The 18,776-nt window shown below is 41.2% G+C and overlaps 1 protein-coding gene across 1 annotated transcript; it reads left to right on the top strand.

The window, feature by feature from the left end:
- On the top strand, positions 8,705-18,664 carry TLR10 (toll like receptor 10). Its single transcript, NM_001030534.1, is given in 3 exon segments — positions 8,705-8,769; positions 15,867-16,221; positions 16,224-18,664. Coding segments are annotated over 2 exon segments (2,433 nt in total). The 5' UTR covers positions 8,705-8,769; positions 15,867-15,955; the 3' UTR covers positions 18,391-18,664.

The raw sequence follows: 18,776 nt of genomic DNA, 5'->3' as shown, positions 1-18,776 counted from the left end.
CAAACACATGAAAAACTTCAACCTCATTAATGCAACCTGAGTGTCACCAAAGTTTCTAGCTGTGGGGTTATCACTTTTATTTTCAACAAAACCATGTGAGTCCCTCCTGAGGATTTCAGAGGTGTGCTGAATTTCCTGGCTACCTCTCCTGTTCTCTTTCTGGACTGTTTCTTCCTGAGGCTCCCCAACACTTTGGACAAGCTCATCCCTGCCTTCCTTGGCTGTTCCTGAGCTCTCTGATGGACATCCTTATACTAGGACACGGTTGCTTTTTTAATTCCCCTCAAAGTGGATGGCAACCCTTCATAAAAAAAAAAAATCCATTATTAAGTTTATCAGCAACATCCCATGCCTTTGAGATTCAAGGGAGAAGAGTGCTGCATGTTGATGGTGGGGTCACAGGCAGGCCCATGAGGGTGTTTACCTCTCTTCCAAGACAACCTGAAGATACAGGTTAACTCCTTAGAACTGCAGTAAGATAGTCCCCTCCCCCAAAGAAATGGAAACATGGGAAAATATGCTAAGGGAGTTTCTAAGGAATTGGTATAACAAGATAAATTGCTGATGCAAGAGGGGGAAAAAAAAAAAGAAGAACTAGATATGGGAGGGCAATAACCATCTAATAGGTGTTTGAGAAAGAGAAAAGGGAGGGGAAGATATTAGCTAAGAAGCAGAATAGAGAAATGTCACAGAAGGACCTGCATCTCCTTATCTTGTCCAATGAAATGGAAGGTACAGGGCATCTTCCCTTGACATTATAGAACACCGAGGACAGATCCTAAAGGCTTCCAGAGGGAGAAAGAATGAGAGGGCAGGTGGGGTGGGGGGAGGGGGGAGGAGCGAGAGCAGGAGAACGAGAGCAAGGCAGAGGGAGGGAGAAAGGGAGAAAGCAGCACAAAGAATCAGAAAGCAAAACAGCATTGCACTTCATACGATGCCCGAAGCTAGACACTGCAAAAATCTTCAAAACTGTGTGAGGAATTATTTGCAACTTAGAAATTTAGATCCAGTCAATCAACAAAATAGGAGGCAGGATATGTAAGTTCTTACCCCAAATTAACCATCAAAGGACTCTTTCTTAGCAAACTGTGGGAGGATGTGTTTCACTACAACAGGTGAAAATCAGGGAAGAAGATGTCAGGCATTCCAGGAAACAGGTGATCTGATAAATCTAGACAGACGAGAGAGGGGAAAGGACGTTGCAGAAGGGTAGTAACTACAGTCAGGGGTCAGGGTAATCATGGAGTTGTGATCACAGTACCTAATGTAGTTTTCCGCTGTGCCCCAATATGTCCATAGGCCACAAATAATGTAAATACCGAACAATGATTAAACCCCAAGTAAGAGACAGCTGTTTTGAAGAGTTAATCATTGAATTAGAGAAATCATTTCTCTTTCTCCTTCTACTTTTTTTTTTTTTTTAGCAGCTGGTCAAGTTTATTACAAGTCGTAATGTCAGCTATCCAAACGATTACTTCCTCAAATGGGCCTCCTCTAACCTGGCAGCTCTAAACTTTTTCTTCTTGGCATTTTAAGATATATTTTTTTCACCAGATCTAAACATAAGCCTCTCGCACAAAATATCATTGAGGTTACATAGGTTTATATTTTATTTATTCCTTTTTATTAAAATATAGTTGATTTACTTTTTTTTTTTAAACCAGATATAAATGACACCAGATGAGGTGGTAACGGCATAGATACTGTTCAACAATAGATTCTCCAAAATAATTCTAGAGAGTTCCCATCGTGGCGCATGGTTAGCAAATCTGACTAGGAACTATGAGGTTGCGGGTTCCATCCCTGGCCTTGCTCAGTGGGTTAAGGATCTGGCGTTGCCATGAGCTGTGGTGTAGGTCGCAGACGCGGCTCGGATCCCGCATTGCTGTGGCTGTGGAGTAGGCCAGTGGCTACAGCTCCGATTCGACCCCTAGCCTGGGAACCTCCATATGCCGTGGGAGCAGCCCCAGAAATGGCAAAAAGACAAAAAAAAAAAAAAATCTAGAAAATTCACAAAATAAAGTCCTCATTTATAGTTTTTGCCAATTTCTTGGTGTAAATACTCCCACCATGGTCAAATTCAAGGTACCTATGTGGCATCACTAAAGGTGGAGTTAGACAGAGAGATACTAATAATATACCACTGTGTATATTGCCAGCATACAGATACTATAGACAAGAGCATAATAGTAGTAAATTCATAATAAGATAATGAGAAGTGATGAGTTTTTAATACTTATTAAGTTTGTCCTCAATATCATTTATTTAATTGCAAGTACCATAATTTAATTTTTAATTTTTTTGGCTGCACCTGCACCATATGGAAGTTCCCAGGCCAGGGATCAACCCAAGCCACTGCAGTGACAACACCAGATCATTACTCACTGCACTGCAAGGAAAGTCTTATAATTTTTAACTGTTGATTTACAATATTCTGTCGATTTCTGCTATACAGTAAAGTGACCCAGTTATACATATATTTTTTTCTCACATCTTTCCTCCATCATGTTCCATCACAACTGACTAGATACAGTTCCCTGTGCTGTACAGCAGGACCTCATTGCTTATCCACCCCAAATGCTGTAGTTTGCATCTGCTAACCCCAAACTCCCAGTCCACCCTACTCCCTCCTCCTCCCCCTTGGCAACCACTAGTCTGTTCTCCATGTCCATGAGTTTGTTTCTTGACAATGGTTGTTTTTAACAACTGACTCATGAAAATTAAACTTTGACTCCCATGAGCTGGCATAGCTGGCTTTAGCAGACCACTGGATGTTTTGGAACATATCTTAGTAAGCATGACTCAGTGTGTAAATTTTTTATATTCAGTCAAAACAATGGGACAAGTTTGGATGCAAATAAGGAAATCTGGGGTGAGTCCTCAGGCTCATGGGCCTTTCAGGATATTTATGACATGATTGAGCTTCTGTATATCTTTGTCTAAAATAAGCACTAAGCAACACATTAATAAAGCTATAATAATAACAACCAGCACCTGAAGGAGAAATCCAGACTTTCCTCTTTCCTTCTATACTCTGTTCTTTTGCTGCTCCCTTGTCTAACCCCTGTAGTTGATTTTCTCCCTTCTTTTTGTCTCCATTCCTTTCCTGTCCTTTGCCTTCCAGCTGAATTTTCTCCATTTTATTCTTCCTCATTCTTTCTCCCATCTCTTTGCTTTCTCCTCTTTAATCTGGTGTCCTTCCTGCTTTTCCAAATCTCCCATTTTCCATTTTTTCCTCTTTACTCTTTCTTTAGTCTTTGTTTATCCTTTTTTCTCTTTCCCCATAACCACCTCAAATATATAGGTTTTTTTCTTTCTTGCCCCTAAAGCCTTTGGGATAATTTCTAGGGACCCAGGTCCTGATAGATATTTCTACAACCCTATTATTTACAAAATGAGCAAGGTCAGCTGAGAAAGGGAGCAGCAGCTGGAGTCAGGTGAGGAAATGAGAAATAGCAATATTTGGCATCACTGGGAAACATGGTGACTTCAAGTTCCAGTTTGTGGGTTAATTGTAGGATGGTCATTACCAACTTAAGACTCTAGCCCTATTTTTCCAATATGGCAGCCACTAGCAATATGTGGCTACTGAGTTTTTTTTTGGGGGGGGCACACCCGAGGCATTTGGAAGTTCCCAGGCTAGGGGGAGAATCAGAGCTGTAGCTGCCAGCCTACATCCTATACCATAGCCATAAAAATGCGGAACTGAGCTGAATCTGTAAGCTATACCACAGCCTACAGCAAACTGGATCCTTAACCCTCTGAGCAAGGCCAGGGATCAAACCTGCATCCTCATGGATAGTAGTCTAGATCATTACCACTAAGGCACAATGGGAACTTCCTACGGATTTCTTACAATGTGGCAAATCTGAACTGAAATATACTGTAAGTCTAAAACATATATTTCTAAGACATTCTATGAAAAAATAATGTGAATTACCTTAGTTGTTTACATGTGAACATTTTGATACAGTGGATTAAGTAAAACACATTATCAAAATTAATTTCACCTATTTCTTTTTGTCTTTTATTTATTTTTTTGTCTTTTGTCTCTTTAGGGCCGCATCCACAGCATATGGAGGATCCCAGGCCAGGGGTCTAATCAGAGCTGTAGCTGCCAGCCTACACCAGAGCCACAGCAATGCAGGATCTGAGCTGCATCAGCAATCTACACCACAGTTCAGGGCAATGCCGGATCCTTAACCCACTGAGCAAGGGCAGGGATCGAACCTGCAACCTCATGGTTCCTAGTCGGATTCATTTCCACTGTGCCACAACGGGAACTCCTCTTTTTATCTTTTAAAATGTGTTTACGAGATAAAGTTACTTATGTGACTTGGATCCCTTCTCCATTCTGTTGGACAGTGCTGCTCTAGTCCTTGGTAATAAAGTATTTACTAAATCTCTGCAAAGTCTTTCCGTTTCCACTGCTTATCTAGGACCATTTTAATTTATTTGTTTGAACTGAAAATTTCTCCCCACCTTATACTCACCAAGTGTAGTAAATGAATGACAAATGACTTGGATTTCCTAACTGTGAGAATTTTATTTGCTTTGTTTTTCAGAAAAAATAACTTTTTCACTATTTTCTATTTTCTTTTACTCTTTTCTCTTACTGAGATTTATAATGAAACTAGCAGAACTCTTCTCAATGATCACCTGCTTCATTCTAGGCTGTGAGCTAGACTTCAGGGGCTTTAGGGAGAAAGCAGCCCCTTCAGGTGGGGAGTCTTGGGGCAAATGATTTTCCTACCCACCTGCCTTGGTCCCTAGGGAAGGCAAGACATAAAATAGGCCTGCAGATTAGTAAGTGTTCCTCTCCCCAATAGAGATGCTACATTTTGGATGGTGAGACAAAGAGCCAATCAGTTTTCTTATTTTGGAGGACGTACCCTGAGGACGAATCTCACCCCTGCCCTTAAGCCATGCCACTGAGAAAGTCAGAAAGAGAGGTCGGAATAATAGAAGCAGAAGCAGCAATAAAGAGCATCTGGGAGTCAAAAGAGAAGCATTAAGAAAGAGGAAGAGTCAGAGGGAAGTCATAACTAGAGAGCAGCCTTTGCCCACGTTGGAGGGTACAAGATGGCCTGGCAACCAGGGCTGCCTCTGGGAGTCCCGAGGAGCCGGAGCTGTGTGCTGCTGCTCTTCCTCACTTCCTGTGGGTTCTTTCTTTCTTTTTCTGTAGTGTCTTTTTTTTTTTTTCTGGTATTTATTTATTTAATTTTTTAATAGTTATTTCCCCAATACAATTTTTTTTCTACTGTACAGCATGGTGACCCAGTTACACATACATGTACACATTCTTTTTTCTCCCATTATCATGCTCCATCATAAGTGACTAGACATAGTTCCCAGTGCTACACAGCAGGATCTCGTGGCTAATCCACTCCAAAGGCAATAGTCTGTATCTATTAACCCCAAGCTCCCAATCCATCCGGCTCCCTTCCCCTCTCCCTTGGCAACCACAAGTCTATTCTATATTTTAAATAAACCTCCAATTGCTTGAGGTAACCCAAAGCTCTCTATTGGTTGCAAGTTATATATGAAGGCAGAAATGGGGCAGGTGGAAGTCTGCAATCAGGGGAAGGCTCGAGGGAGGAAATGCATGTAAGTGACTGAGTTAATGCGTGTGAGTGTGTGAGTGTGTGTGTGTGTGTGTGTGTGTGTAAGAAAGAGAGAGGTGGAGGAATATCATGGCAGATATCTCTGAAGCCCAGAATCAGAGGAGAAGGCGGGAAAAAGGAGGGAAAAGGGGAAAGATTTTTGAAGGTAGTTTAAAAAAAATTACTAGCTAAAGATATCAGCACATATGGTTCTGAGCATATTATTCTTATTATTCATTGCAAATAAGGATTTAAAGATTTTAGAAATTCCAGGTGAGGGCAGAGGAAATGGTAGGTACATAAACTCTTGGGCACCTAAAGTAGTGAAACGTGTGGCCTTTGGAGCCAGACGGACTCGGTGTCGAATCCTGACTCCATCTCTTACTGGTTGATGACCTTGGACAGGTTTCTTCTTCTCTCTAAACCAGATTCATCATCTGTCAAATGGAAATCATAATATGTTCCATTTAGAGTGTAGTGAGGATTAGTCGATATCATGTTTATACCACTTCCTGCACCTGGACAAGCTACAGTGATCACGATGATGGCACAGAATACTACTCGCTAATCGGGCTTGATCTGTTTCTGGAAATTAAATTTAAAACTAAGTAGAGAAAAACTGTCCATCCCCTGACAGTGTAAAGTGTTTAAAAATGTTTAAAACCCCAGAGAAGGAAGAATATGTCTTCAGACACCAAAACCCCCCAGTGATGATTTTTCCCCACGAGGGCTGTAGAGAATGTGAGGGTGCAGATCAGAGCAGTTTGAGAATTTCTGAGATAAAAGGAACTCCTGATTTTCTTTTTGCAGTTATTCATCCTACGATTTTCCCCTTATAATACATGTAGAAATATATGCAATACATTTTGACTAAAAAGTCACAACATGATTATTTAAAAAAAAATTGGTTGGGGAATTCCTATTGTGGCCCAGCAGAAAAAAATCTGACTAGTATCCATGAGGATGCATGTGTGCTCAGTGGCTGGCCTCACTCAGTGGATCAGGGATCCAGCGTTGCCATGAGCTGTGGTGTAAGTTGCAGATGCGGCTCAGATCTTGAGTTGCTGTGGTGGAGGCTGGCAGGTGTAGCTCTGATTCCACCCCTAGCCTGGGAATGTCCATATGCCATGGGTGCAGCACTAAAAAACAAAAACAAACAAACAAAAAATTCGTTTTAAGAACACCCCCACCAATTTTACATTTACATAAATGTTGGAGGCATGACTATGCGACGTGACAAAGAATGGAAAGAAAAGACTGGCGCCACAGAGTGGCTGTAGAGGTCAGTCTATACTTTACAAAGTCTTGGGACTCGCTCATGATCCTTGAGGCAAAAGGAATGAGAACAACACCAAAGAATGGCATCTTGAAAACAAGATTGCTGAAGCACTGATGTTGCTGATGGAAAACCATCTGCTCTGATATTCTCAGGACTGGAGCCTTGGGGGATTTTCGGGAGAGGCCATAGATGACTTGAAGAAAAACAACAAATTACAGCCCGGGAGGGCTAAAGCATTTATGATTACTTTATGTGCTTAGGAATGCCTGTCCTAGCCTGTCTTGCTTCCAATCTGTTTGAAGTAAAATACCGATGTATCCCCTGCACGTGCAAAGAAATAGAAAATAGTAAATAAAAACCATGAATTGGCTCAGAGGGTTGCTATGGCCTCTTGCAGGCAGTAGCCCCCTGAGCCCCACTCTATTTCTGTGTCTCTTTCTTCTTATTTCTGCGGCACCACTGACATCGGGACCTGGGTTGACGAGGAGGCCTTGTCACATAAACCTATTATCATGATTCATTTAAAAATTGACCATTCCTTGAATAGACGAGGTCCTACTGTATAGCCCAGGGAACTATATCCAGTCTCCTGGGATTAAACCATAAGGAAAAGGAATATTTTAAAATATTAATGCAATAAAAAATTTAAAAATAAAAAAATTAATTGACCATTCCTCCCATGACGAATCCATTTGGGAATTTTTATCTTCCTTAGTGATCTCCAGCCCTGTCATCTGCATCTAAAGTCAAGTAGAACAGCAGAAACTGTCACAACATTGTAAGTCAACTATACTTTAATTTAAAAAGCTAAAAAAATAGTTATACCAGTATTCACAAAAAATAAAGTCAAGCATAAACAAAACCTCCAAAAAAGGTTACTTTGAAAAAATTAATGTTATCTGCAATCTACATTAAAAAAAAAATACAGCGCTTGTTCTATCACTTCATTTCAAGACAAGGTCTCTAGTTAACGCGTTTCCATTCCCTTTCAGTCAGATTGATCAAATTTTGGTGCCACCATTCCCACTTTCTCTCATCACGACTTTGCCTTCCCTCCCAATTTGATGGGTGGGATGACTGATCTGAACCCTGAAGTAAGGTACCATCAAAGTGCTCAAAGATGCTGGGGGAAACAGATATGGCAGTTTTGCAAAAATTCAAACATAGCCTTGCCATATGGTCCAGCAATTAATTCCACCTCTAGGTATCTACCCAAAAGAACTGACAGCAGAGACTTGAAGCATTATTCACATTAGTCAAAAGGTGAAAACCATCCAAATGTCCATTGATGGGTGGATGGATGAACAAAATATGGTATCTACAAACAACAGGATATTATTCAGCCTTAAGAAGGGGAAGGAAATTGTGGTACATACTTCAGCGGGGAAGAAGCTTGAACATGTTGTGCCAAATGAAACAAGCTAGTCACAAAAGCCAACTGTTACATGATTCCACTTATTTGAGGTACCTAGAGATGGAAAATCTACAGAGACAGAAAGTAGAACAGTGGTTACCAGAGACTGAAGAGAGGGAGGAATGAGAAGGTAATATTCAATGGATAAAGAGTTTTAGGGGGGGTTGATGAAAGCGTTCTGGAGATGAATGGTGCTGATGGTTAAATAACTATGTGAATGCACCTAATGCCACTGAATTGTATATTCAAAATGGTTAAAATGGTAAATTTTATGTGTATTTTGCGGCAATTCTTTAAAAAGTGGTCCAAGATTATGAACTTCTGCAACATGTAATGCCACTGGCATACAGTAGAGGGCACAGGAGTGCAAACCTCACAGAAAAGCTTGATGCAGTCACTCCCACAGCCAATTCTGGGTCTGCCAATGAGTCAGACACACCTGCAGCTGGGAGGGAGCCGCTGCAAGCCTGAGGGTAAGAACTGTTAGCTTTGTGTGTTGTAACGGTTGTGAAAAAGAGGGTTGCACGGGTCTTTTCTAAAGAAAATGGGAGGAAAGTAGGTTTATTCAGATTTTCACGTTATTTAGATTTATTCTGTAGATGGGAGGAAAGCAGCCTTGTTCAGATTTTTAGTATTTATTATTTTGCCTACATTATGCTAAAGATTAATGATTAGAGAGTGACTTTGGGACATACCATTGATCACCATTGATCTGAGGAATTGTCTTGTGTTTGAGAGTTTGATTTTCTTTTGCTGGTTTCTTACAACTTGTGACACCTAGCAGATGTGTAGCTTTGGAGAGAGGCACATGGCGTGAGAAGGGAGGAAGAGGCCACAGTAGCAGCTGGCTCTGCCTATGAAATTAACCTTGGCAATCACACCCTATGCTACTTCATTTCAGAGTTTGAAGTGCCTTCAGTTTAGTTTCTGGAAGGGACCAGATAGGTCTGGGTTCAAATTCATGCTCTACCACTTATTCACTGGCTCACTTCAGACAAGTTTCTTAACCTCTAGGTGTTAGCTCCTCCATTTGTAAAATGGAGATAAAAATATATATCATTTTGTTGGATTGTTGAGAGGCTTGAACAAGAAAATGTACAGAGAGCATTTAGTTCCATGTTGGACAAATAGGAAACACTCATAAAATATCAGTTGTTCTCACTCTTATGTTGTAATGATTACTCAGCATTCAATGGGTTTTAAATCCTTCTCCCCCCCTCCCTTTTTTTTGCATCACTGGGAATAGAGAATTTGGATGATCAAATATTCTTTGGCAAGGAGTTCTGTGGTGGTGCAGTGGGATAAGGGTCTAAAATTGTCACTGCTGTGGCTTGCGTTGCTGCTGTGACAAGGGTTTGATCCCTGGTCTGAGAACTTCTGCATGGGTGCAGCCAAAAAAATTTATTCTTTGGCGAGCCACCAATAGTCATGTCATGGTGTCTTTTGACTTGGACTTTTAAATCATAAACTATTAAAGAAAGTTATTCTATTTTCCACCTGTTTTCAGCCAAATGGTAACAGTAGCATGACTATGATAATATTTATTGACAGCATCTTTCATCAAAAATTTATGTCTGACTTTTAAAACTGTTTAAATGAAATGCCATAATACACATGCATTGCCTCAGAGATCATACTTTTACATTTTATTATATTCAGAGAAGTTCAGAAAGAGTTAGTTCCTCTCAATTCTTTACAGTAAGTTTCAGATGAGGTTGTGGTATTGGGCAGAGAGAAGAGGTGGGTAAAACAGGAAAGCTAGGAATCTCAGCTCAGGGGATTCCAGATAAAGCAACTGGGTTAGATCTTGCTGCATTTTTCAAGGGCCTAAACCTAGGAGCTTAACGTCAGGTGCTCTGAATTGAAGTACTCTGTGAGATTATAACGTTAAAGGCAGCTTCATCACCGTGATGAATACACCTGCCAGTGTCTTACCAAGGCATCGTGGAGGCTGAGACACGAGGAAAAGTTAGTCACTAATCCGGTCTTTATGAAAAATTTTGATTATTTTGTTCATCATGGATTTTACATTAAGTTTAATTCCAAAAATATTTTACGGAAGTATTATTTATCCTGATTACAGAGTTTCTTGGTGCCTCTTAACATTTGTGCCTGCAGTCACCCTAGTCTTGGCCCTGATAACAGCTACCATCTGTGATACATCAGGCCGGATACCAAGTGATTTATATACATTCTCTTTATGCCTCTGCACAGAACCCGTGATACAAACAAGAAAACAGAACCTTTCAACAGTTCAATAAATGGTCTAAATGATTATAGCTGGTGAGGGGCTACAGTTGGCCTTGAACACAGACCTATCCATCCTCGGCGCAAACTCACCCTCTGATCATCATACATGGCACCATAGCAGGAATTTGGAACTCAAATTAATTTCAAACTCAAATTAATTTCATTTGATACATGTTTTTGAGAGCATAGCATGTACCACCTTGTGCCAAGGAATACAAAATTGAAATCACTCATTCATTTATTCACATACACATATAATGGGTTTACTGACCATATGCCAAGGGCCAGGCATATTCTATGTGCTGGGGATACAGATATGGACAAGATTGCCAGACCCCCTTCTCTCATGGCTATGAGAGGTGTGGGAGGTGGTCAATGCATAAATAAATGAAAGCTTCAGATAGCGGTAAGTACTCTGTTTGGTAGAGAAATAAAATAGGACGGTGTGAATAGCAAGTTAATTTACATGACCTCTTTAGGTGGTCAGATCAGGTTTCTTAGAGGAGGTAAACTTTGAGCCAAGATGTAAATGATGAGAAAGACCCAGCCAAGGAAGGATGGGAGAAGAGCAGCCCAAGCTGAGGGAAGAGCTAGTGCAAAGGCCCCCAGGTCAGAGCAAGCATGTTGCGGCCCAGGAACGAGGAGAAGGGGCAGCATGACTGGAGGGCGGTGCCCAGGAGAAGAGTCATATGAAATGAGATTCCAGAAGGGAGCAAGCCCAGTGTGGTAATCCATACTGGGGATTTGAATTTCACAGTAAGTGTGAGAGTGCATCAGATAGGAAATAGCTGGGGTGCTGTAACAAGTGGCCCCAAAATACAGTGGCTTAAACTAGACAGTGCTCAACATAAGGACTCAATCCATGTCCGTCCTTGTAAGTAACTGAGCTGGGAGGCACTGGCACACTTACTCCTTGGGTTCCTGGAACTGTGTATAAGGAAACACTGAAGAATCCACATGATATATTGAAACATAATCCCATCATTATTCATGTATTATAGCATATAAAATGGATTTATCTTGGAGTTCCTGTTGTGGCTCAGTGGGTTATGAACCTGACTAGTATCCATGAGGATGCAATTTCAAACCCTAGCCTCGCTCCATGGGTTAAGGATCCAGCATTGCCATGAGCTGCGGTGTAGGTCACAGACAGGGCTCAGATCCCACATTGCTGTGGCTGTGGTGTAGGCCAGCAGCTGCAGCTCTGATTTGATCCCTAGCCTGGGAACTTTGATGTGCCACAGGTGCGGCCCTTAAAAGAGCAAAAACAAAACAGATTTATCTTGACTCACCCTGGAGAGACAAGATACCCGTCTCTGCACTCACCATGGATTATATTTGTGACTGTGAGGCAGTTACAGGACCTCTCTAAGCACCACCATCTATACCTATAAATAGTGATAGCATTTACCTTATAAGGTGGTGTTGTGAAGATCAATCTATAGAAAGTCAGTGTTGCTTAGCCCAATGAATGGTAGTTATTATTCACAAAGAACATCAAGTGGCCACTGCCTCATTTGCCTGAGAGTCAATATGGCGTGGAGATGATATCGCCACACTGAATAGTTACAAATGTATAGATTCATCAAAAAGAACAATTACTCAGGTCATCTTAAATGTGGGTAATGGATTAAAATTATGGTAATGGCAACACATTTATTTTGCTGGCTTCCTAAAATCTGGAAAATAACTGTGGAGATAAAGTTACATCACAGAGGCTCTTTTTAATGTCGGTATTTGTTCTTATACTGATCACTGGATGCTGTACTAAATGTTACAGAAAAAGGAGATGACCAAGAAAGGCCCACATGGGATGGACTGGAGGAAAAAGACAGGAGGGATATCTCAGTGGAAAGGTGAAAGGTCACCTTAGCCCTACCCCCACCTCGTGCCTCTCACGACCCTCTTCCAGTGAGCACACAGTGGACAAGGAATATAAAAAGTCGACCTTCTGTCCTCACTTTCACATCACAGAATGATTGTCTCTCTGTCCCCCTTCCCATTTTCTATGAAGCGATTTTATAAAGTATTTTCATTTTTCTTTTAGGAAACATCAACATATTTTCTAGAATTCCTTCACTTCGACAAGCACAACAACAATAAAATGAAACAAACTTGGGCAGGTTCTAGAGAAAGAAAAGTCCAGATGAGAGTGAGACAATATTCCAAGGGTTCTTTTGCGTTCACTCTACCAGTTTTGTCCCCCCACCACACTTGCATGGGTGCACACTTACACACACATATGCAATTCTCAGAACAGTGGAACAGCATGAAAACAGTACAGAGAAATCTCACCACGGTGTGAGTTTGCCTCTTGTTCCTCCTGCTTGTCTATGCAGTGACCCGTCTGGGGGAGACTGAGAGTCAATGTGCATTAAGCACACGCAAGTCGAAGCAGGAAAATTCTCACCACTGCTAGTTACAGGCCCTTGTGTTTTCAGAAAGCCTGGTGTGGGAGGACGTAAAGGTGAAGAGTTTATTGAACCTGCCGTGGCTCCCCAACCCCCTCACTACCTTCTTTCCTGCACGCAGGACCCGACAGCCTCCCAAGGGTCTTCCCTGGCAGGCTTGCACCTTTCAACTCATTTCAACCAAGAAGCAGAGCACTCTTTAAGATGTACATCAGGAGTTCCCATTGTGGCTCAGCGGAAACGAATCTGGCTAGCATCCATGGGGACACAGGTTCCATCCCTGGCCTCGCTCAGTGGGTTAAGGATCCAGCGTTGCCCTGAGCTGCGGTGTAGGTTGCAGACATGGCTGGGATCCTGTGTTGCTGTGGCTCTGGCATAGGCTGGCAGCTATATATCTGATTTGACCCCTAGCCTGGGAACCTCCATATGCTGCAGGAACAGCCATAAAAAGAAAAAAAATACACACACACACACACACACACACACACACACACACACACACACATCAGAACCTGCCACTCCTCTGCTCTAAATCCTGTGCTGGTTTCTTATTTCAATCAAAGGAAACTCCCCAATCCTTGCAAGCTTGGATGTCTTCAGCCCACCTCCCCAGCTCCACAACAGTCACTCCTCACGTTTGCCAAGCATGCTCTTTGAACTTGTATTTACTCCTCTCTCTCCAGAATACCCTTTCCCAGACAGGTGGTTGTTCTCTCACACCCTTTAGATCTTTCCATGAAGGTCATGCGAGGCTCTTCTAGACCACCCTAAACGACCACCCAGGTGCTCGCTATTCCCAGTATCTTGGTTATTTTCTTCTAGTCCTGATCAGGACCTAACTTGTAAATGTATCACTTTGTGTATTGTCTCTCTTTTCTTACCCCCTACTGCAATGTCAGCTGCTAAGAAAAGAGATGCTGTACTATTCACCCTTACATCCTCAGTGCCTAGAAAACTTCCTGGCAGAGTAGGTACTTAAAAATATCTTGAATAATAATGTTGTGAAATTCTTAATTCTCCAGCCCTGTTCTGTGTCTAATCACACACTGGAAGCCTGACTCTTAGATCAAAATCCTCAGATTTTCTTCATCTGTAAATTATGAGTCATAGTCCTTCTTTCACAGTTTTTGATAAATGAGTGAGATAATACAAAGAGTTTAGTATATCTCTTGGTGCATCAAAAAGCTTCAAGAAATGAAGTCTAGAGTTCCATTGTGGTACAGCGGAAGCGAATCCGACTAGTATCCAGGAGGATGTGGGTTTGATCCCTGGCCTTGCTCGGTGGGTCGGGAACCCTGTGTTACTGTGGCTGTGGTGTAGACCGGCAGCTGAAGCTCTGATTCAACCCCTAGCCTGGGGACTTCCATATGCCATGGGTTACGCCGCCCCTCCCCAATAAAAAAGAAATGAAAACTGTTTCTATCACTGTTACTATTATTTGACAGTGATCCAGGCTGCTTTTGCCACCAACCTGAAGCTATTTGGAGGCATAAGGACAGGAACCATTCTGTTTATTTCTGTGTTTTAGACTTTGCAATAACTTCGGTATTATTGAAAGGCAGATAATAGCTCAAGAAACTCTATGTTCACAAATTCAAAGCTGAGGAACAACGTCATGGCATTAATTCAGGGGCCCACAGTATTCAGTGATAAAGAATTATTTCAGTGAGTAGTTCCTATTGTGGCACAGCGGAAATGAATCCAACTAGGAACCATGAGGGTGCAGGTTCGATCCCTGGCCTTGCTCAGTGGGTTATGGATCTGGCCTTGCCGTGAGCTGTGGTGTAGGTCACAGACATGGCTCAGATCTGGCATTGCTGTGGTTGTGGCCAGCAGCTGCAGCTCCAATTAGACCCCTAGCCTGGGAACCTCCATATGTGGTGGGTGTGGCCCTAAAAAGCTTAAAAAAAAAAAAAGAATCATTTTATTGAGAGTTTATGTCCACACAAAAACCTGTACATAGTTGCTTATAGAAGCTTTATTCATAACTGCTAAAACTTGGAAGCAGTTAAGATGTCCTTCAGAGATGGAAGGAATCAACTCTGGTGCATCCAGGCAATGGACTATTATATTCAATGGTAAAAAGAAATGAGTTATCAAGCCATGCAAAGACATGGAAGAAAACTCAGTGCATGTTACTAAGTGAAAGAAGTCAATTTGAAAAAGGAACACACTGTGTGATTCCAGCTATATGTCATTCTGGAAAAGGCAAGACAATAGAAAGACCAGTGGTTGCCAAGTATTGTGGGGTGGGTGGAGGATGAACAGGCAAAGAGGATTTTTAGGGCAGTGAAAATATTTGGTAAGGTACGGTAATGATGGATACATTTGTTCAAGCCCATAGAATGGACAAGAGTGAACTGTAGTGTAAACTGTGGACTTTGGGTGATTTTGATGAATCAATGTAAGTCCATCAATTCTAACGAATACATCACTCTGAAGGGGGATGCTGATAATGGGGGAGGCTATGCTGGGGTGCAGGGAGGGCAGGAGGGATACAGAAAGTCCCTGTACCTTCCCTTCAATTTTGCTGTGAATCTTAAACTGCCCTAAACAATCAAATCTCAATTTGTAAAAATTTCTTTTAATTTTCTTAAAGCGTTCAGGCTATCAGAATGGGATTGAGAGAGGATATTGAGTATAACCTGGCAATGCAGTTCTGCCAACTAGTAAATACCTGTCTCCCTTCTGGGAATCTTGAATTGCCCCAGTGATGGGGGTATGAGACAGTAACTGACTTGAAAATCCATGAGTCAAGCTCTGAGATCAAGTCAAAGACTCAATATTTGGGTTGGGACCCTATTCCAAATTCTTGAGGAATATAGTCAGATATTAGCACTAAAAAAAAAAAAATCCCACAAGGTTTAACAAATCGCATAACTACCTAACATTATATGCTGTCTTTCCAGGATCTGAATGTATCTTCCTCATTCATATGAGGTGATGTGTGATAAAATTCATATGAGGTGAAAACAGTGACGAAGTCCTCAGAATTACAATGAAACTTATCAGAAGCATTTACATATTTTGTGGTATTGTCATGTCAGTGCATGGAAGGACTTCAGAGCTGCCAGAAGAAAGGGAATTGACTACCAACTGCTCCAACATGTCTTTAAGAAAGGTTCCCACAGACTTGACCCCAACCACAACCACACTGGATTTATCCTACAACCTCCTTTTTCAACTCCAGCATTCAGATTTTCATTCTTTCTCAAAACTAAAAATTTTGATTCTGTGCCATAACAGAATCCAAGAGCTGGACATCAGACCTTTGAATTCAACAAGGAGTTACAATATTTAGATGTGTCTTACAATAGACTGAAGACTGTAACTTGGTATTCACTGGCAAGTCTCAGACAGTTGGATCTGTCCTTCAATGACTTTGACAGCATGCCTATCTCCGAGGAGACGGGCAACATGTCACACCTGGAAATCCTGGGTTTGAGTGCGGCCAAAATACGAAAATCAGATTTCCAGAAAATTGCTCATTTGCATCTAAATACTGTCTTTTTAGGATTGAGAACTCTTTCTCATTATGAAGAAGGTAGCCTGCCCATCTTAAACACAACAAAACTTCACATTGTTTTACCAATAAACACAAATTTCTGGGTTCTTTTGCGTGATGGAATCAAGACTTCAAAAATATTGGAAATGACGAATCTAGATGGCAAAAGCCAATTTGCAAGTCAAGAAACTCAACAAAACCTTATTTTAGAGAATGCCAAGACATCCATTCTGTTACTTAATAAAGTTGATTTACCCTGGGATGACCTTTTCCTTATCTTACAATTTGTTTGGCACACATCAGTAGAATACTTCCAGATCCAACATGTGATTTTTGGAGGTAAGGTTTATCTTGACCACAATTCATTTGACTACTCAAATACTGTAATGAGAACTATAAACTTGGAGCATGTACATTTCAGGGTTTTTAATATCCCACAGGAGAGAGTCTACTTGCTTTTTACCAAAATGGCTATAGACAATCTGACAATATTAGATGCACAAATGCCTCACATGTTGTTCCCTACTTATCCTACAAGATTCCAATACTTAAATTTTGCTAGTAATATCTTTACAGATGACGTGTTTAGAAAACCTGTCCAACTGCCTCATTTGAAAACTCTCATTTTGAAGGACAACAAATTGGAGACACTTTCCTTAGTGAGTTGCTTTGTCAGAAACACATCCTTGGAACACTTAGATCTGAGCCAAAATCTGTTACAATATGAAAATGATGAAAAGTGCTTGTGGCCAGAAACTTTGATCACCATGAACTTGTCATTCAATAAACTTGCTGATTCCGTTTTCAGGTGCTTGCCCAGAAATATTCAAATGCTTGACCTGAATAATAACAACATTCACACTGTCCCTAAAGAAATTATTCATCTGACATCCTTACAAGAGTTAAATCTTGCATTTAACTTTCTAACTGATCTTCCTGGGTGCAGTCATTTCAGAAGACTCTCAGTTCTGAACATTGAGATGAACTTAATCCTCAGCCCGTCGGTGGATTTTTTTCAGAGTTGCCAGGAAGTTAAGACTTTAAACGCGGGAGGAAATCCATTCCGGTGTACTTGTGAATTAAGAGATTTCATCCAGCTTGAAAAATATTCAGAGGGCATGATGGTTGGGTGGTCAGATTCATACATCTGCGAATACCCTTTGGATCTAAAGGGGACTCAGCTAAAGGATGTTCATCTTTCTGAATTATCTTGCAACATAGCTTTGTTGATTGTCATCATAGTGATTATCATGCTAGTTCTGGGGATGGCTGTGGCCCTCTGCTGCCTCCGCTTTGATCTGCCCTGGTATCTCAGGATGCTGGGTCAGTGGACACGGACATGGTACAGGGTTAGGAAAACAACCCAAGGACAACTCAAGAGAAATATTCAATTCCACGTGTTTATTTCATACTGTGAACATGATTCGGCCTGGGTAAAGCATGAATTGATTCCCAATCTAGAGAAAGAAGATGGTTCTGTCCTGATTTGCTTTCATGAGGGAAACTCTGATCCTGGCAAGAGCATTACTGAAGATATCATAAACTGCATGGAGAAAAGCTCTAAGTCCATCTTTGTTTTGTCTCCCAATTTCGTCCAGAGCGAGTGGTGCCACTATGAACTCTACTTTGGCCACCACAACCTCTTCCAAGAAGGGTCTGATGACATAATTCTTATCTTACTGGAACCCATTCCACTCTACTGCATTCCTACCAGGTATCCTGCACTGAAAGCTCTCATGGAAAAGAAAGCATACTTGGAATGGCCCAAGGATAGGCGTAAATGTTGCCTTTTTTGGGCAAACCTTAGAGCTGCTATTCATGTTAATCTATTAGAAACCAGAGAGGTGTGTGAACTACAGACATTCACAGAGCTGAATGAAGGGTCTCGAGGTTCTGCAATATCTCTGATAAAAACAGACTGCCTATAAAGCCCCACCTATGCCTAGGGAAATTGAGGCCTGCATATTCCATTAGGATATAAATGGATACAACCTGAATGATGGCAACTTGGCAAAATATCTCTTAAAATGCAAAACTGTCATTCTTTCACATCAGTTCCTTGAAGGAGTTCTAAGAATGTATCCTATAGAAACACAATTCGCAAAGATTTATGTAAAAAGGTGTTCATCCTGGCATTGTTTATAATCATGAAAAATTGAAAACAGTTCAAATGACCACAAAATAAAAGGTTGATTTAATAAATTATAGTTAATTTACATTAACTGTACATAAATACATTAATGCAATAGAATATTAAACAGCCGTTAAAAATGAAATGGCTCTAGGAGTTCCTGTGGTGGCTCAGCAGAAATGA

Source organism: Sus scrofa, chromosome 8 (genome assembly GCF_000003025.6).
Source record: "Sus scrofa isolate TJ Tabasco breed Duroc chromosome 8, Sscrofa11.1, whole genome shotgun sequence".
NCBI classification, from domain to species: domain Eukaryota; kingdom Metazoa; phylum Chordata; class Mammalia; order Artiodactyla; family Suidae; genus Sus; species Sus scrofa.
The sequence above is the reverse complement of the archived record's forward strand: the minus strand, read 5'-3'. Positions and strand labels throughout refer to the sequence as shown.